Source organism: Myotis yumanensis, unplaced genomic scaffold, assembly GCF_028538775.1.
Source record: "Myotis yumanensis isolate MYYU_CA2020_CCGP unplaced genomic scaffold, mMyoYum1.0.hap1 SCAF_5, whole genome shotgun sequence".
NCBI lineage: Eukaryota > Metazoa > Chordata > Mammalia > Chiroptera > Vespertilionidae > Myotis > Myotis yumanensis.
The window spans coordinates 80007789-80027337 of record NW_027223756.1 but is presented as its reverse complement, the minus strand read 5'-3'; the positions used below and the strand labels follow the sequence as shown (position 1 = coordinate 80027337).

Below are 19549 nucleotides of genomic sequence, written 5' to 3'. Positions count from 1 at the left end.
TAAAGCCCCTGTCCTCAACAATCTGGTTATGACACGTTGCAGAATGACATAAGCAAGATATAAGGTCCTGGCAGTGTAGAGGACCTAAGGAGTCATGAGTTGCTATTGCTAGTTTCAGAAGTTTTTGCTTGATGAACTAGGACATGAATACAGACAGATAGGGAAGAAGAGTGGGCAGAAAACAGAAGGCCAAGAGAATGAAACACATTTTTTGCAGCCTGATGAAAGCCCAGAATGTAGGGGAGGAAGGTAGTGGCGGACAAAGTGGGAAAGAGAGGTTTGGGTCAGATCATGAGTGTCATTAGTGCTATGTGGAAAGTGGTTTTTATACAGCAGGTAGTTTTTTAAAGTAATGTCTATAAAAGTGACCACTCTGTTTTGGTCAGGAAGCATTTAAAAGGGAAGTTAGTTTCCACAATAGTAGACTCAAGCCATCCTAAATACTCTTGTTTAAAGAAGGTGAAGGGCCCGGAAAAGCAAAGGCTGCTGAGAAATCTAGAGGAAAATGAGTAAAGGTGTAAATGCCCCTTCCACCCTCTGAATTCCCAAGTATCACAGAAACAAAATACAATGATATGTCCCAAACACAACCAAGTAAATGAGGCATATTAGCAAAGGAAGTAGTTTTGAAGAAAGCTCAACATTAGCAGTGATCATAAATTCCTTGATACCTTTGCTAGATCTTTTTGATGTCTTCTTGTTTCCTTCAGAGGTAATTTCAATTTCATCAGGATTACCCCCTTCATCTTCAATTGCCTAAAGGAAAGGTAAATGGGAAAAAAATTTCACCATGAAAGTCAACAAAGACTTGACTTTCACAGAAGCTCGGAGCCAATGATTTGGAGGTGCATCACCTCCACCCTTTCCATTCTTTCTCTTGCTCTACACACTGAAGCAAGGGCTCTGGAGTTAGACTCTAACAGTTCTAAGCTGTGTGGTCTTAAGGAGATTTACTTAATCTGTTTTCTACTCCATAACACGCGGTTACATAAAAATACAGTACTTACCTTTAAAAGCTGTGTGAGAACTCTAGCACCCATGTAAAGCAAGCACTGAACAAACATTCGCCTTATTTTTAACATTACCACCACATTCTGGGTTATCTTATTCCCGGGCTCAATGGAACTAAAAAAAAAACGGAAAGGCATCCTCTCCACTTTCCTATGACTTCACCCAGCAATGTGCTATCTGACCTCAGGGACCCCTCTCCATGCCACGCCTGCACTCGACACTGTCTGTATAGAATACAATTCACTGGCTGAGTTCCTACTGTGTGTTGGCACGGAACAAGACATGACATGTAGTACCTCATCTATGACTGACTCTAAAGGTCTTGCTCTCAGCCACTAAGGGACTCATCTCAAAGGATACAGAATTATAAGAAGCTCTTGGCAAGCCCAGCCTCCCACCCCAGGAACTTGTCATTCACTTCAACAGCTCCACCCACACTCAGCAAATCAGTACTGAACATGTCAATGATGACATCCCAGAAAACTGGGCTTCAGGTTCAGGATTTACTAATAACCCTTTCTCTTTTTACTGTACTATCCAGTGAGCATAATTTTCTTATAAATCCAATTCAAATACTGCATTTTATTTGTATACCGTTTCAGATTCTCAGGCGTTTCCAGCTTGCTACCTGAATTTAGAATGGGACTTGCGGGGTCCTAAACCTACCTAATCTGTATCAGGAGCAAAGACAATCTCTCCCGTCTCTCTGAAGCCAGATCTAGAAAAAAAATCAAAGTGCTGCCCTGGGATCAAGGAACAGACAACCAGAAAGCCCCTAACCCTCTTAGGTAGGGACAGACAATTCTGGACCACTAAGAGACTAGAAGAACTGCTCTAGACAGCAGGTGTACACTTCACCCTCACTGTCTCATTGGGGTGCAGTGTTTACAGGGTCATCTCTATGGGGAATGAAGGCTCTGAGTCATCCTTATAGGCAAATTAACTTTGTTGCGTGTTCCCTCCATCTTTTCCTCTTTTGCCCTTCCAGGAAAAATAAACCAAGGAAGGGATACAAACTGGATGACAGAAGTGGAAGAGAAAGAGAAGATCAACAATAATTCCAGACTTGCTTGGGCATGTAGTAGATGAGTTCATAGGCTCACGGTATTTATGTAGTGCCCACGTCCTTGAGAAACTGAAAGGAGGGAAAAAGTGGGATGGATTTGTCCCCTCAAAGGTGACAGTGATGGAAGATTCCTGAAGTCACACCAGTCTCAGCCACCAGCCTGACAGGAGGGTTCAATCCCATCTTAGCTCTGCAGGCTTGCAGACTGGGAGGAAAAAAGTAAAAAATACCCAATTCAGTTTTGTTGCCAGGAGGCTCTGGTGGCTAAGAACATGGACTACATCTTCCCAAGTGCCAACCCTCACACCCTCGTTGCATTTTCTCCAGGTAAACATCTTGGTTAATGAACGGCCTGCTCTGAATAAAGGAATTTAGTGTTCATAGTGAATAACAGTTAAGGAAGTTAGTATCCATAATGAAAGAATATAAGCTCTAGTTAGAAAGGCCCCAACTGGCTCTGGGCATATCACCTCACCACTCTTGAGCCTGAGCTTCCTTATCTGGAAAAATAGGAAAAAAATACCTACTTTCTCTCAATAGCAATCAAAATAAAACCCCAATCCTCAGTTGTTTGGGAGCCAGGGTGGAATGAGTCACAAACCACATTATCTGCAGGGGATGAGACAGGGGTGAAGGCTGAGAGGGTCTCAAGACACGAGGAGCCTGGCCGGGGCTCAGTGGTTGACGTTAACCTATGAACCAGGTCACCGGTTCAATGCCGGGCGGGGCTGCCGGCACCATCCCCGGTAGGGGGCGCGCAGGAGCAGCCATCAATGATTCCCTTTCATCATTGATGTTTCTACTTCTCTCTCCCTCCCTCTCTGAGATAAAAAAAACAAGACCTAGGTGGGGAAAAGGTTAAAAAAAAAAAATGAAGCGAATAAGAAAAACGTAAGGGATGCAAACACTGACTTAACTCCGCGTTTTTCACACCTATCCTTCAGTACCCCGTAAGGTAGGGGGATACAGCCCCCATTTTGGAAATGACACAGAGGAAAAAATGACTTGTGACAACGATCAGATCCCCGGTGTTTACATGTGCCAGGCAACATGCCAAGGCCTTTCAGGCCACCTCACTTAGTCCCCGAGACAAAAGCACGATGTTTCCCTCTTTTTACACGAGCAGCAGCAGGCTTAGAGAGGATTAAACGAAAGATCCAGCCCCCGAGACCCGACAGAGCCCTAAGCCCAGGCGCACACCCTGCCTGCCTTTCGGGGTGAGCCATCTCGGTGTCCCCCAAGTCTGCCTTTTACATTTCTGGTCACTCTTGCAAACAACACTTTCCCTTCCATGTTATACCCCCGAGCTAGGGATGGCAAACCCCAGATTGGTTTGTTTTCCCTTTAAATATTTTCTTGACGTGCTCGCTTTATAAATTAACCTCCCATTCAAGGCTTGTTGGCCCTAATGGAACAATCAACATCCATCTTTGTCTAAAAGACTCCCGCGGCCAGCGAGGGCACAGGGGCTCAGCAGGCCTGGGTTCCAATCCCGTCGCCTCCTCTCCCCGACCGTGTGACCTTGGCCGGGTCCCCCGCCTCCCCCAGGAAGTGAGGATTTCAGGGCTCCCCGTCCACTTGGGGGAAGCTGGGAAGAGGCAACGAGAGGAAAGCCCTCCGCGAAGTGGCTGCTGCGGAAAACAGGACCTCGGTCGATGTCACCCGCCATCTAGAGCTGCGCGGCTACCGCCACTTCCCCGGTCGCGTCACATTTTCTCTTCCTCGCCCCATTGCGGCGCTAGGGTTTGCACCTGGGCCTGGCTGGGCTCGCAGCCCGCGCCGGGGCCTAGGAGGAGCAGGGAGAAGCACGGAGCGCCAGGCCGCAAATGGGGCCGGAGGCGGGCCCTGGCACCGGAGAAACTCTGTTGCGGCTGCGGGAGTCCCACGACCCCGAGGGCCCGGCTCTACCTTTCTGAGCCTCTCCATCAGAACGCTCTTGTTGCCGCTCGAGTCCAGGTTCCGTTTCTTCAGCTCCGCCCGCAGATCGATCACCCGCAGGTCGCTGAGGCGCCGCGTCCCGGTCTCAGACGAGGCGGAGCTCAGAGCCGCAGCTCCCGCCGCACCCGAATCGCCTAGGCCTGAGAGAGTCTCCGCCATTCCAGGGACCCGGGCTCTGCCACCCACTTCACACAGAACCGGGCCGGGGTTCTCTCAGCTCCTAGCACAAAATGGCGCCGCCTGCCAGAGAACTGCTCCAGCGCCCCGGCTCGCCTCGCTTCTGCGCAAGCGCACCTGGCGCAGGCCCGGTACTCGGTAGCGTCTGCAAATGCGTGGTGAGAGCCTTGGGGGATGTGCGCAGGCGCGTTGCGTCTCTCCAGCCTCCCGCTGCGAAAGGCCGGGACGCATGCGTGTTGTCTATACGGCGCCTGCGCGTAGTGTCTGGGAACGCGCGGTTGGTCGGCGCACTAGCCCGTGGCTGCTGAGAACGCCTGCACAGCCGGAAAGCTGGGCGGGAGGAAGTGATTGCGTTTTCCTCTTAGGCGGCGCCATTTTGTGCTCAGAGCCGCTACAGCCGCTGGCGGTGTGGGGAGTAGGTGCCGGAGACGGGGAGCTCGGGATGGCGGAGACCCTGGCAGGCTCTGGCGACTCGGGTTCTGGCACGGCCGCGGTTGGTCCGGGCGCCTCGGAGGCGGGGACGCGGCGGCTCAGCGAACTGCGGGTGATCGACCTGCGGGCGGAGCTGAAGAAGCGAAACCTGGACACGGGCGGCAACAAGAGCGTCCTGATGGAGCGACTCAAGAAGGTGAGGGGGCTCGGAGCACGGGGGTGGCGCAGGAGGTCGGGGTGCGCCCCTGAGTGGACCTGTCACCGCGACCTCTGGACCCGGGCGTCTGCGGCCCGCCCCCCACTTGGCGGACACCCCGGCCTGAGCTGTCCGGGACGAGGGGGCCTGGCTGTGTGACCTTGGCCCGTGATCGTCCCTCTCTGTGCCTTGGTTCCTACCAGGTCGTCGCCTCAAGTGCGCTGGCAGCCTGCCTGCCTTAGACGCTAGGGTGTCCCCTGACTCCTCCCAGGCCCGAGTTTTAGGTTGGGCGCTGTGACCTTGTACAAGTGCCTGTGTGTCTCTGAGCCTCAGTTTCCCTCCCTGGAGAACAGATGACTGAAGGACCTTTGAGATCTTGCAGGAAAGGGAGCTGTGCTTGTACCTGCCCCAGCGCCTCGGCACTTACCATACCCGACGCCAGACTGCTCTTCTCGCGGGTGGCCTGGCCGACCCCCTGTCTTTTGGATCTGTTTGAGATGTCACCTTCAGTAACGTGCAGCTCCCCCTCCCCCACTTTCTCCTGTCATCCTCTGTTTATTCCCCTCAACACCACACATAACACAAACTTGAAAATGGGGGATTGTCGTGTCTCCAACCAGAACAAACTTTTTAAGGGGGGGGGGGGGGGGCTGTGAGTTTACTGTGAGCCCCAGCCTTGTGCCAGGCAGGAGGGAAGCACCGAGGTACCTTCCCCAACCCGATCTGTCTGTCCTCCATCCCCGCGCTCCCCCAGGTCAAAGATGGCTTGGTGGACCACCGTTCAGAGCCCATTGCCCATGGAGACCAAGTACAAGCCTCTTGTTATTATTTGTTATATTAACTTAAACTAGAAGGTTGGGCAGTTTCAAGGTTAGGGGCCAATTTGGAACTGGTCATTGACCCTGATTCTGAACACCCTTTCACACACCTTTTTTTTAGGGCGTGGAGGGGTGGGGAGGGGCAGTGTCGTGTGGCGTCGGTGCAGAGAGAACCAAGTTGTGCTGGGTTCATCCTGTGTCTTGTGGGCTTGAAGCCCAGATAGCAGAACCAGACTTGCTCTTTGCAAGAAAGGGTTAGAAGTTGTTACTTAAAAACAACGTGTGCCCTGCAGCTCTTGACGATGTAAAATCCATCTCTTCCTGACAGGCAGTTAAAGAAGAAGGGCAGGATCCTGATGAAATTGGCATCACATTGGAAGTCACGAACAGGAAGACAGCAAAGAGATGTGTTAAAGGTATCCACCTGTACTTCCTGCTGCTAGAGGTCCGAGTGTTTGGGAGCTCACTTACTTAGAGACCTGGTTTTTTAGAGCTCTTTCTGCCCTCCTGGCCTGGAGGAGAATGTCTTTAGCTGTCATTGTTCTCCATCTCCTAATTAGGCCTGCTCTTCACCAGCTAACAAGTGATTCTCAGGGTGCTGGAGGAGGACATCAAGTAAAATTAAAATACATGCTAAAAACATCTCAGTTCTTGCCATTGGTATTGAAAAAGAACTAAAGTAAGACGCTCTAAAAGCTGTCCTGACTGGTTTGAGCACCTGCTTTGGCTTCCTTCCTGGTTTAAAAAGATAGGACTTAAGGAAAATGACAACAACCCAAGACCAAATAGAACTCAGCTTTTCTATGGTCCAAAATAGATTGTCAGAGTATTTGTATCCAGCCTATGTTTTTACTAGTGTGATTTTTTAAAAATTAAGATATAATTCAAATTCTGTAGAATTCACCTAAAGTATAAAAATGCAGTGCTTGTTCACAAGACTGTGCAGTCATCACCAGTGTCTAATTCTAGGTATTTTCATGACCTCCGTGCCCACTAGCAGTCACTCCCCATTTTCTCAGCCCTCAGCCCTTGGCACTAATTGACTTTGTCTCTGTAGATTTGCCTATTCTGGACATTTCATATAAGGAGAATCATGCAGTCTGTGGCCTTTTCTGTCTGCCTTCTTTCATTGAGCGTTATGTTTTCAAGATATATTTATGGCATGCCCCTACATTAACCCTTTGCGGTCGTATTAAATCTGGACATGGGTGTCGTACTGGTCGGAATTAATTTCCTTTGAAAGAGCAGTGATACATAACATGCAAGATTATGAAGGATAAACAAGATTTATTAATTCTTTTTTGGAACTACGTCACTACTAGTAGAATCACTACAAACGTTATCACTTTCTACGTCAGAGTCAGTATTCAAGGTGCCAAAATAAAACTCTTCATCGTTACTTTCAGATTCGCAGTACACTTCTTTCGGTAACTTTCTTTTTGCCATTTTGGAGTATTATTTTGAAATATCTTAACAAGCGAGAATGCCTAATTACAGTTAAACGTAATTTGTAAAGCTTTATTTGAAATTCTGCGAAGTATCTCCGAAGCTTGTCGATTTCTTCACTCTCAAAAGGCGACTGACTCGCCACGGTGTTTTGCATGGCGAGTGTGGAACGACCGCGTTTGTTTATATTGAGTTTCGATATCTCCGATTTGTCGGGGCAGTGTTTTGGTTCGTGACAAGGTCGCTTAGACACTTAAGAGCTTTCAGAGACATTATGAACTGATACATGAATGAATAGAGTTAAGATTCGTACGGTTCCTTGCTGTGGTGGCTGAGAGCAGACAAACGACCGGAACGGTAAAAAAGCTTTGGTGGCTGAGAGTAGACAAACGACCGCAAAGGGTTAATTCCTTGATGGATAATACCTGTTACTTTTTGGAAGGACTTAATTTCAGAAAACTTTGAAACCTTACTGTAGGGAGGAATTACTTATTGGATTAAAGTGATCAAGAGGATTTAACCAAATGTCCTCATTATTAGGTTTTACAGTGATAAGGACAATATAATTCAGGCAGTAGAGGACAGTTGTTTAGAAAGTCAAAAGAAATTAATTTGTAGCATTTTCAACAATTTCAATTTACTTTTTAAGTAGACTTTCCTGGAAGGAAAACTTTTCTATAACGTATCTAACTTTTAAAACTTGTATGGTATAAGTGTTTTGAAAGGTTAAATTTTTTTAGTTAGGTTTCATAAAGAGAGCTACATTATGTTTAATTTTAAAACATTGATTTTTTTTTTTGCTATTGTATTGATCCATACTTCACTATGAACACGGACTGTCCAAATGAATACAGACTATGAGAGACTGGTCTACAGCAGGAAACATACAATTACTTCTGTTTTTTAAAAAATATATATTTTTTCATTGATTTCAGAGAGGAAGGAAGGGAGAGAGAGATAGAAACATCAATGATGAGAGAGAATCATTAATCGGTTGCTTCCTGCATGCCCCCTACTGGGGATCAAGCCCTAAACCCAGGCAAGTGGCGTGACCATGACTGGGAATCAGACCATGACCTCTTGGTTCATAGGTCTCACTGAGTCATACCAGCCAGGCAACAACTATGGTCTGAAAGCCTGTTTTACAATAGCTATGAAATAACTTAAGTTAGTTTAAAAGTTTTTAATGTAGATGCTCGTTTAAAACTGTTGAGGTTTAAGGTTTATGAATCCAAATATTCTTGGCTCCTAACGGGGATCTTTACATCATTAGACAAACTGAACCTTAGCCAGGTGTTTTAAAAATCTATCTGAATGTCTGGATTAAAGCTTATGTCAAATCAAAACTACATGGAATTAGTATTTTGTCTGGAAAGCTTTGGTAGTAGTTCATTCGTATAGAGAGAATGCTTATACCAACACTAGAGGCCCAGTGCACAAAATTCGTGTATGGGTTGGGTCCCTAGGCATGGTCCGCGATCAGGGCTGATCAGGGCCTTCCTTCATTCTGTGCCGCCCCCTGGTGGTCCATGCACGTCATGGCAAGTGGTCGAACTCCTGAGGGGATAATTTGCATATTAGCCTTTTATTATATAGGGTAGCTCTAGCAATGGTCCCTTCCTCATTTTCAGAACCAATGCCCAGAGAAGGAACAGGTAGGTAGTCTGAGTCCAGGGACAGAGGATAGTACCTATAGGTTGTTGAGCTAGCATATCCTTTGGAGGTGTTTGGGCTCCCGGTTAGTGATTTGAAGTATTTCATCATCATGGTGTCCTAGTTGAAATTAGGTCCTCAAGATTACATAAAAGTGGATCAGGAAGAATTAACCAATTGTTTTCAAGAGTCTGTGCAAGAGTGGGACTAATTCTGGGAAAGTCAAGAGTGACTGTTGCCTTTTAAAAGTAAAGAGTAGCTAAAATTGTGGAAGACGTCTGGATGTGTTTTGAAAGATTAAATTTTGGAATTAGGTTTTATGTGAGAAACTAAAATTTGATTTTCTAGTTTCTGTCCTGTTGCCCCCCACAACCCCCGTTTCAGCTTTTAGTCAGCAGAGACCAGGCCCTTGAGATTGGGGTACAGCCTATCTGCTCAGTATTTGTCATTCCCACTCTTATTTAGGGCACTTTTTGGTGAAGCTTTAGGGTGTGCATTTTTCTTGTTTACATCCTGTGTGTGTACTGCAGGCTACTATTTAGAGGCCTAGAAATTGGTTGCAACTGCCAAACATTTTTAGACAGTGTATTTCAAAAGGTATGCTGGGCTTAGATATAATGGGAAGTGGTACAGCTGAGTTTTTGAGTCCCAGCTTTGGAGCTGAACCAAATTCTTATGTGTCAAATGCAGATAATAAACCTGCTAGCATTGTGGGGAGTATTAAATAATAAGATGTGGAGAGTACGGTATCTGACATATAAAACTACATTTCTTGAGTGGTTACTGATGATAATGATAAATGAAATACTTAAGGTGTAAACATTGCAGTTTGAATCTTTAGTCAGTTTCTGTCCTGACTAGGGCCTCAGTTGGTGGTAGCATCATCCCATACACCAGAGGTTCTCAATCTGGGGGTCGAACGACCCTTTCACAGGGGTCGCCTAAGACCATCGGAAAACTTATATAATTACACTAGAGGCCTGTTGCACGAAAAGATTCATGCAATAGGCTTTCTCTTCCCCTGGTTGCCGGTACCTGGGACCCAGGCCTTCGCTCTGGCCGGAGCCGCCTTCAAGCCTTCTCTGCCCCGCCCGGCTCCCCTGGGCCGGGTTGCACACGGGATACCCGGATGGCAGCCAGGCGGGCCAGCCGATCGCTGCTGCACCGCCTGGCCATGCCGGGTTGGGTCGCACACGGGACGCCCGCTGCCCTGGGTCGCAGATAGCAGGCCCAGATAGCCGCAGGGCAGGCGGGATGGTGCTGTCCCACCCTGCCTGCAGTATGCAAATTAGCCACCATCTTTGTTGGCAGTTAATTTGCATATTGTGCTGATTAGCCAATGGGAGGTGTAGCGAAGGTGCAGTCAATTACCATGTTTGTCTATATTAGATAGGATATTGTTTTTGTGATTAATCACTATGCTTTAATTATGTGCAATTTGTAACAATGAAAATACATCTTGCATATCAGATATTTACATTACGATTCATAACAGTAGCAAAATTACAGTTATGAAGTAGCAAAGAAAATAATTTTATGGTTGGGGGTCACCACAACATGAGGAACTGTATTAAAGGGTTGCAGCATTAGGAAGGTTGAGAACCACTGCCATACACCAAAAGGTTGGGGGTTTGATTCCCAATCAGGGCAAATACCTAGCTTGCAAGTTTGATCCCCCGTTAGGTGCCTACGGTTGGCAACAGATCCATGTTTTTCTCCCTCCCTCCCTTCTTCTCTCCCCCTTCCTCTCTCTCGAAAATTAATAAAAACATATTTTCAGGTGGGGATTAAAAAAAAAGATTGAGGTTTCTTATGTTTAATTTTTTTATTTAAAGATTATGAAAATAATATTTTTTCAATAATTTGGAAGATGTAAAAAGTATGTATATAAAAATAAAATTATTTCTAATTATACCACTCCATATTTTCACCATTGTTGTTGTTTGCTTCAGTCATCTCCATCTGTATGCGTCTTCACGCTTGCATGTATACAAACATACATGTGCTTTTTAAAAGGAGATCTACGTGGTTTTGTTTCTTTTTTACTTTTTAAATTTTATTGATTTACTTTAGAGAGAGAAGAGGAAGGAAGAGAGAGAGAGACATTGATTTTTGTTCCATTATTCATGCATTCATTGTTTGATTGTTGTAAGTGCCCTGACCAGGGGTCAAACCCACAACCTTTGCATATTGGGATGATGCTCTAACCCAGTGGTTGGCAAACTGCAGCTCGCAAGCCACATGCGGCTCTTTGGTCCCTTGAGTGTGGCTCTTCCACAAAATACCACCTGCGGGCGCTTATGTACAATGCGATTGAAACTTCGTGGCCCACGTGCAGAAGTCGGTATTTTGTGGAAGAGCCACACTCAAGGGGCCAAAGAGCCGCATGTGGCTCGCGAGCCGCAGTTTGCCGACCACTGCTCTAACCAACTGAGTTACCCGGCCAGGGCCTCTTTTTTTTAACTTTATGGGAATTTTACCATATTAAATATTCTTGAGAGCTTATTTAAGTTACAAGACATTGTATGGTGTACCACAGGGTTTCACAACCTTAGCACTGTTTAGAGTAAATAATTCTTTGTTTAGGACGCTGTCCTTGCAATGTGGTATGGTGAGCAGCATCCCTGGTCACTCACTTCCACTAAATAGATGCCAGTAGCACACACACCCCAGGTCTGATGCCCTCCAAAATGTCTCCAGATATCGCCAGGTTACACCCCACTCTCCCCATTGACTCGCATGCTGGTATCCACGTATGAACAAAATGTGCTATAATTTCTTTCCCTTTCGGGTGTTTAGGCTATGTACACTTTCTAGAAAGAATAAATATCTATGTTTTGAATCCCTTGTCAGACATTCTAGTGCATGTCCTAAGGGAGCTTGTACATTTTTTCAGGCCTCGCCTTTCCCTCTAACCCAGCGGTTCTCAACCTGTGGGTCGCGACCCCTCTGGGGGTCGAACGACCCTTTCACAGGAGTCGCCTAAGACCATCGGAAAACACATATATAATTACATATTGTTTTTGTGATTAATCACTATGCTTTAATTATGTTCAATTTGTAAATGAAATTGGGGGTCACCACAACATGAGGAACTGTATTAAAGGGTCCCGGCATTAGGAAGGTTGAGAACCACTGCCTAACCCCTTGGGAATACCTAGCATTAACTGTAAATAGTTCTTTTGTATTCATAAGATGGATTTTATGGTAGCCTTTGCCTCACAGATAAGTTCCAGAGCTGAAGACTGATGAAAGGTAGGCAGCCTGCTTGAAATGGTGGAATGTAGGGAAAGCCAGCAAGTTTATAATCCAGAATGTTATTTGAAGTTGCATTTCTTTAATTACTAGATGCATATTACATTTTTAAAATTATATTTGTTGGAAAATGCCTGTTATCCTTTGCTCTTCTTTTGGGATGTTTGTTTTACTTTGGAGTGGTTTTGAAATTTTTTGAAGCGCTTAGGTATTTTGTTAAAAATCAATTGCTTTTGTTTGATAGTATTACAGAAATCCTAGATATTCATATCCCGTTGTAGACAAAATTGCACACATTAAAACAGGCACTTCGCCTGACTGGCTCTGTGGTTGAGTGTCTACCTATGAACCAGGAGGTCATGGTTCAATTCCCGGTCAGAACACATGCCTGGATTGTGGGCTCGACCTCCAGTGTGGGTTGTGCAGGAGGCAGCCGATCAATGATTATCTCTCATCATTTTTGTTTTTTTCTATCTCTTCCTCTCCCCTCCTCTCTGAAATCAATAAAAAAAAATTTTTTTATTTAGTGAAATACTTTAAAAAACCCCAGAAAACAAAACAGGCACGTCTTCCAGTTTCCTTGTAACATGTTCTCTCTAAGATTGAAATCTATCATTCTGCTAAACTAATTATAAGGCTAGACCTGAGTGTTATCTGATTGAACAATTATTCTGTAATTAGGACAGAAGATAGAGGAAGAAGGCACAGAAGATAATGGCCTAGAAGAGGATTCCAGAGACGGGCAGGTATGTGGCATGACAGTAGAGACAGCAGCAGGAGCGCTGAGTCCTGGTCTACCTGGTCATTGATACCTCTCATTCCTCTTTATAGGAGGATATGGAAGCAAGTTTGGAGAGCTTGCAGAATATTGACATGATGGATGTTAGTGTGTTAGAAGAAGCTGAAGTCGAGAACAGCAGTGCCCCAGACTTTGGGGATGATGGCACAGACAGCATCCTCGATTCCCTTTGTGATAGCAAAGAGTATGTGGCTGCACAGCTGAGTGAGCTTCCAGCTCAGCTCACAGAACATGCTGTAGGTAACACTAAGACACGTGGAATGTGGCAGGAGGCCCAAGGCTCCCAGTGCTTATGTGCTGTTTATATGAGCAAGATCATGCTAAGGGTTGGTTGATTAAATAGCAAGCAGCAAAATCAGTCACCATAAACATTTAATTTAGGAACTGAACCTTGGTGGTAAATTCTGTCCATTTAAACTGAACATAGGTCAGATATTAATTAATGAATAACTTCTCCGTTAATGTTTCTGTAGTATTGGAGACTATTTCTAATTGGGTGAGAGACACTTTCTAAGCATAAGCCATAAAAGGTTGCACAGTTAATAAAAGTATTTTCCTTTTAAAAAAGTAGGTAAAAAACTAGAAAGATAAAACAAGAACAGTGTATAACTTCATCATCCAGATAATCTTATAGATGTTTTAGAAAGTTTACACTGTGCATAAGAATAGACAGTCATGCCCTGGCCGGTTTGGCTCAGTGGTTGGAGCATCAGCCCACTGACTGAAGAGTCCCGGGTTCATTTCCAGTCGGGGGCACGAATCTTGGTTGCAGGCTCAATCCCTGGCCCCAGTAGGGGCGCATGAGGGAGGCAGCCAACCGTTGTGTCTCTCTCACATCAATGTCTCTCTCTCTCTCTCTCTCTCTCTCTCTCTCTCTCTCTCTCCCCCCCCTCCCCCTCCCTCCCTCCCCCCCACCCTCCTCCTCTTTTCCACTTTCTAAAAATCAGTGGGAAAATATCCTTAGGTGAGGATTAACAACAAAAAATAATAATAGCCCTAGCTAGTTTGACTCAGTGGATAGAGCGTCAACCCTGGGACCAAAGGGTCCCGGGTCCAATTCCAGTTAAGGGCACGTACCTCAATTGCAGGCTCAACCCCTGGCCCTGGTCGGGGTGTGAGCAGGAGGAAAATGATCATTGTGTGTCTCTCCTCCTCCTACTTCCCACTCTAAAAATCAATTGCAAAACATTCTCAGGATTAACAATAACAACAAAAAGAATAGTTGGTCACCCTCACTGGTTTGGCTCAGTGGATAGAGTGTCAGCCTGCGGACTGAAGGGTCCCAGGTTCGATTCCAGCCGAGGGCACATGCCTGGGTTGCGGGCTTTATCCCCAATGGGGGATATGCAGGAGGCAGCCAGTCAATGATTCTCTCTCATCATTGATGTTTCTATCTCTCTTGGCCTTTCTCTTCCTCTCTGAAATCAATAAAGATATATTTAAAAAAAAAAAAAAGAATAGTTGGTCATATTAAAAGAGGTGAAATACAGTGAAAAAAATATTTGTCATCCCAGAAAAACCCCTTCCGTTAAAGGGAATCACTATTAATATCCTGGTGTGTAAGGTAGGGCTTTAATTCTGTTACCAGTGTCCCCTTCCCAAGTTCTCCCAATATTTTGGCATAGAGCTCTTTGTGGTGGCCATCCTAGAAATAATGGTCATTTGAATCTTACCATCTTGGCATGCCTAGCCATTCTAGTTTGGTTGTGTTGTTTACTTAAGGCATTACAGCTTTAAAACAACTGCCCTCGAAGGACTGAACTTTAAACCTTCAAGGACAAAAGCCACAAACTCCGAACATCACTCCTCAACCTAGGATAATATTAAGCAAGTGATTTTCCCTCTCTAGACGCGATCCTGTTGTATCATGTTAATTATTTTCAGAGCATGTCCTTGGTTTCTAACTTCTTGGTTAATGGAAGTGTCCAGGTTATAAGGTTCAAACCTATAAAATGATAAAAGAAATATTTGGAAAGGGATATTTTTGTATTTCACTTAGAAAGGTAAAAGACCTTCAAATTTAGTAATCTTTAAGATAAGTGGAATTTATTTTATTTTGTTTTTTGATATAGTAAATAGTCAAGTTAAGTGTTTGTTAAGTACAGCACTCTAGAAGAAAGTACCCTGTTACTGTTATTTTAAAAGTGTTGCTACCAAGTGAAATTGGAGGAGTACCTGGTTTTGAGTTGTGCTTTGGGAATTCTATGAATGAGTGGTGTATGTAGACCATCAGTATGTGGAAACTGCCTGGGATGAATTCATTCATTCATTTGGGCAATGCTGACAGAATACCTACTGTTTGCAAGCCTCTGTCAGTGATGCTGCTGTTATCCAGTGCGAGAGCAGGTGTGGGGGCAGGGAGGCAAGTAATAAACTGAATAATCTGACCATTAACTTGTGGATGGCACTAGATATCTGAAGGAAATAGATACATGGGTTGCCTGGAACAGAGTGAGGCCTAGACCTGGGCATTCACAGCTCTGAGCCCACAAAGTGACCTTCCATTATCTTTCAGGTAGGCGGGGAAGGCTTTGAGAGCACTTTGGATGCTTCATCGTTGGACTTCAAAGTACCTTCGGTAAGTGACCATCTGTTTCTGCATGATTGGAAACTTGACATGAGTGGTTAGTTTTCCGTATTTGGAAACGATGTGTAGGTGTATGTGCAAATGATTGATTGAGGATTGATATTGAGCTGGGTGCTAAGGATAAGAGGTTGAGAGCCAAACCGATCAGTTTCAGGATTTGCAGTCTCGTGGGGGCAGGGTTAAGAACCAGCAAAGAATGTAATGGAAGAGAAGTTTAAGTAGTTGGCCAACCTAGAAGGCTTCCTGGAGGAAGTCCTGTTTGAATTAAGGTCTGACGTTGGTCAGGAGTTAGCCCTGTAAGGAAGAAAAGAAGACTTCGGGAACATGGCTTATTGTAGGAATGGCGTACACAGGGTAAGGGCAGAGGGGCAGTGGGGCTGCAGAAGCAGGTGGGCCTGACTGCCAGAGTCTATGGGTGGGGAACGGATTTGGCAGGTGTTCTTGTTTTCAGTGGGAAGTCAGGGAAAGGTTTTAACGGGGTAGAGAGATGGTTTTAACAGGTTCCAGTTATAAATAATAGATTATGTTGGGAGAAACACATTTTTTTCTCAAGTCTGGTTTTGTGTATAAAGCAGTGGCCATCTGTGTAACTTCTGCCCTGACTGTGGGAGTCTGCCAGCTGCAGAGGCATTAGATCAGCTTAAAACTTGGGTTGGGATGGTCAGACTCTGAGTGGAGAATTGAACAGGCTCAATATTACCACTGCCTTTCTGCTTTTGCTGGGGAGAAAATGGCAAGTGATTGTATAATGGAGTGCATTGTTTTGAGTGGATCTGCCCAGTTTTTAAGTGCCTTGTGGCTTTTCTTTCTCTTTTCTTTTTTATTATTTATGTATTTATTTTTATTTATTGTCTAAAGTTTTACATGTGTCTCCTTTTTCTCTGCTTGACCCCCTGCCCCCAGCCATTCTCACTCTGGGCAAACCCCCACCGTCCCAGTGTCTGTGTCCATTGGTTATGCTAATATGCATGCATATAAGTCCTTTGGTTGCTCTCTACTCCCCCCCGCCCCTTTGCCATTTGTCTCTGGATATATTCTTGTTCATCAAATTATGTTGATCATTATTTTCTCTTTTCTTTTTTAATTAGGATATTGAAGAACCACTCTTGGAGCCAGGTACTGATAAGAAAAACACAACAGTTATGGTTTGAAAGTTTTTCTCACTACATTTTTTTCAAGCTGTCTATATATTTTATGCTGTATTATGGTGTTGTAAGTGATTTTAATGGTGGACAATCCAGATCGTACAAGGATCAGAGATTGGAAACCCATTCATATCACCAGATCTGTGGAACTGCTGTTCTGGTTTCTAGAGGTCAGATGTATGTGGTGAGATGTAGTGATTTCATCTCTCTAACCACATAGAGTGGCATTTACATAATTTCTCCTTGTGATTCTTCCATGTGTTTCTACACATGAAACAGATCTTGTGATATTTCTCTGCAGTCAATTTGATTAATACAGTTAAGGCAGGATAAAGCAATTGTCAGGGAACTTATAACCTGAGAAGTGACTGGATTCCAGAAGAGGAAACAGAGTTTCTTCATGAAAATTTCCAGCATGTTATTTCCCTTATGGACTGCGTTTATCTCTCGCCATCTGAAGAGTTTCTGGTGTTCCTATTGGACTGTTCTGTTAAAAGAAATTCAAAGAAATTTGGAAATTGAGCTGTCATTGAATGATGACTGCATTCGGTCAGCACCTTGGACATTGGAAAAATAAGTCAGAAGACCCAGACTTGAACAAAACATGAAGAAGACTGTTGAGAAGCAGCCAAGTGGTTGTAGGTGTTTAAATCGGTGGGGGCCTGTTCCATGTAGCGTAGCGGCTTACTCTAGCAGTCGGTTGGAGTGCAGGTAGTGTAACCAGTGTAACGTGTGTACCCGCGGGTTTTCCAATCTCTGTGTAGCTAGCAGTTCTCTTCGTGTTAGTGTGGCAGCCGTGCCAGTTCCACATTTGTGATTGCTTTATTTCCCTGGTAATTAAACCTTGTGCCATTCTATTCCTGTTAAATCCGTAGAAAATGAGAAAATACTCGACATTTTGGGGGAAACTTGTAAATCTGAGCCAGTAAAAGAAGAAGGTTCCGAGCTGGAGCAGCCATTTGCACAGGATACAAGTAGCGTGGGGCCAGACAGAAAGCTTGCGGAGGAAGAGGACCTTTTTGGCAGCGGCCACCCGGAGGAGGGTGATTTAGATTTGGCCAGCGAGTCAACAGCACAAGCTCAGTGGAGCGAGGCAGACACCCTGTTAGCGGTAGTGAAAAGGGAGCCCGTGGAGCAGACAGGCGGTGACGAGAGGATGGACTGTGAGCCTGTAGGGCTAGAGGAGCCAGTTGAGCAGAGTAGTAAAGCCTCAGAGCGCACAGAAGCCTCTAGCGAGGAGGTCGCAGAAGCGCCCCAGGAAGCCTCAAGCCCAGACCCCAGAGATAGCAAAGAAGACGTGAAGAAGTTTGCTTTTGAAGCTTGTAATGAAGTCCCTCCGGCTCCTAAAGAGTCCTCAGCCAGTGAGGGCGCTGATCAGAAAATGAGGTTTGTTTTTTCTCAGTTTTAGACCAGACGCTATCTCCTTTTCATTGGTCGTTTAATGACACACATAAGCTGTTTTTTCTACAATTGGCCAGCCAGACTGATGAAATTGTAGTTTACCTCTAAAGAGTGTTTTATTTCTCTTTGTGTATTTTTAGTGGCTGATTGGATTCCTTTTCTTTTTCTCAACCGACTATGGTTGTGTTCTTAAATTGCTAAGTGTTCTCTTCAGTTAAATCGAATTGACTTAAGAATCTGATACTGTATTTTGGGGGGCCAAATATCCAATATAAGCTTGCAAAGATGTCTTGTTAAAATTTTATTTCAGACTAATTTTCTGGTAGGTATCAGTTTTAGCACACATTATATTTTTAATTTAGTTCTCTTTTGTTTTTTTCCTTCATGATTAACATTAACTTTTGTCTCTAGTTCTTTTAAGGAAGAAAAAGATATAAAGCCAGTCATTAAAGATGAAAAAGGTATGCTTTAACTTACATGGTGGGGAACCACCTATGGATCCCTTGGCTTAGGAGGGAGGGGCCTGGAAATTGCCACATTCTGGAATTTACAGTGAATCCTATTACAACTCTATTCTCCATTGAATACTATAACAAGAGTTATAGAAACTGCTATCTTGGATGAGATTTGATCATTGAAAGACATTTCAGTTTGTAATAACCTGGACATGATTACTCCTCAAGTAAGAAAACTCCGTTTTCCCCATCCAGATTTTTATCTCTGTCGTAGGTGTTGACAATAATTAAATTCTTGAATTAAAAGTGGAAATTGAAAAGAAAAAAGAAGCGTTGGAATTGGATGTGGTTAGGGTTTAAGAGAGAACCACATTTCAGGAGTGGTCATGCTTTCTATTATTCCTGATGGCAAAGCATAATCTTCTCTCTCCTGCTCCAGGTCGTATCAGCAGCAGTTCTGGTAGGAATTTGTGGGTCAGTGGACTGTCCTCCACAACTCGAGCAACAGATCTGAAGAACCTTTTCAGCAAGTATGGAAAGGTATGCTCTCCATTATGTCTGTCTTGCTACCCAGCCTCAATTTAGCATTAAAAAATATACTCAAGCCCTGCTGGCATGGCTCAGTGGTTGAGTGTCAACCTATGAAACAGAAGGTCACAGTTCAATCCTGGTCAGGCCACATGCCTAGGTTGCGGGATCAATCCCCAGGAGGGGGCGTGCAGGAGGCAGCCAGTCAGTGATTCTCTCATAATTGATGTTTCTATCTCTCCCTCTCTGAAATCAATCCTATAAAAAAAAAGGCTAATATGCGAATCGACGGAACAGTGAAATTACTGGTTGCTATGATGCACACTGACCACCAGGAGCAGCTGCTCAACGCTGGAGCTGCCCCCTGGTGGTCAGTGCGCTCCCACGGTGAGGGGGGGGGCGCCGCTCAGCCAGAAGCCTTTCTCACGGCTGGTGAGCACAGCAGCGGTGGTGGGAGCCTCTTCCACTGCTGCAGCAGCACGACTGCTGATGTCCCCTGAGGGCTCCCGGTCTGCGAGAGAGCACAGGCCAGGCTAAGGGGACCACCCCACACCCCACCAAGTGCATGCATTTCGTGCACCAAGCCTCTAGTAAAAATATATACTCAAGAATTTAGAACCCTACTTCATGCTAATTTTATTG

General features: G+C 44.9%; 2 protein-coding genes across 8 annotated transcripts in view; one reads left to right on the top strand and one right to left on the bottom strand.

The window, feature by feature from the left end:
• The window catches only part of SAFB (scaffold attachment factor B), a 36968-nt gene extending 32690 nt beyond the window's left edge, over window positions 1–4278 (bottom strand). For 3 of the 5 annotated variants that reach the window (XM_070415889.1, XM_070415890.1, XM_070415891.1), the window contains exons 1-2: window positions 3986–4277; window positions 672–756 (exon numbers count right to left, since the gene is read on the bottom strand). In XM_070415889.1, the coding sequence (XP_070271990.1) occupies window positions 672–756; window positions 3986–4174 (274 nt within the window). In that variant the 5' untranslated portion in view covers window positions 4175–4277. Of the gene's footprint in view, window positions 1–671; window positions 757–3985 lie in introns of all 5 variants that reach the window. The other 2 variants (XM_070415894.1, XM_070415892.1) reach the window with 2 other exon arrangements.
• A 262-nt stretch (window positions 4279–4540) lies between these two features.
• The window catches only part of SAFB2 (scaffold attachment factor B2), a 45418-nt gene continuing 30409 nt past the window's right edge, over window positions 4541–19549 (top strand). The window contains exons 1-9 of one of the 3 annotated variants that reach the window (XM_070415886.1): window positions 4541–4820; window positions 5967–6054; window positions 12674–12738; window positions 12824–13031; window positions 15311–15369; window positions 16467–16494; window positions 17399–17909; window positions 18336–18385; window positions 18819–18919. In XM_070415886.1, the coding sequence (XP_070271987.1) occupies window positions 4635–4820; window positions 5967–6054; window positions 12674–12738; window positions 12824–13031; window positions 15311–15369; window positions 16467–16494; window positions 17399–17909; window positions 18336–18385; window positions 18819–18919 (1296 nt within the window). In that variant the 5' untranslated portion in view covers window positions 4541–4634. Of the gene's footprint in view, window positions 4821–5966; window positions 6055–12673; window positions 12739–12823; window positions 13032–15306; window positions 15370–16466; window positions 16495–17398; window positions 17910–18335; window positions 18386–18818; window positions 18920–19549 lie in introns of all 3 variants that reach the window. The other 2 variants (XM_070415888.1, XM_070415887.1) reach the window with 2 other exon arrangements.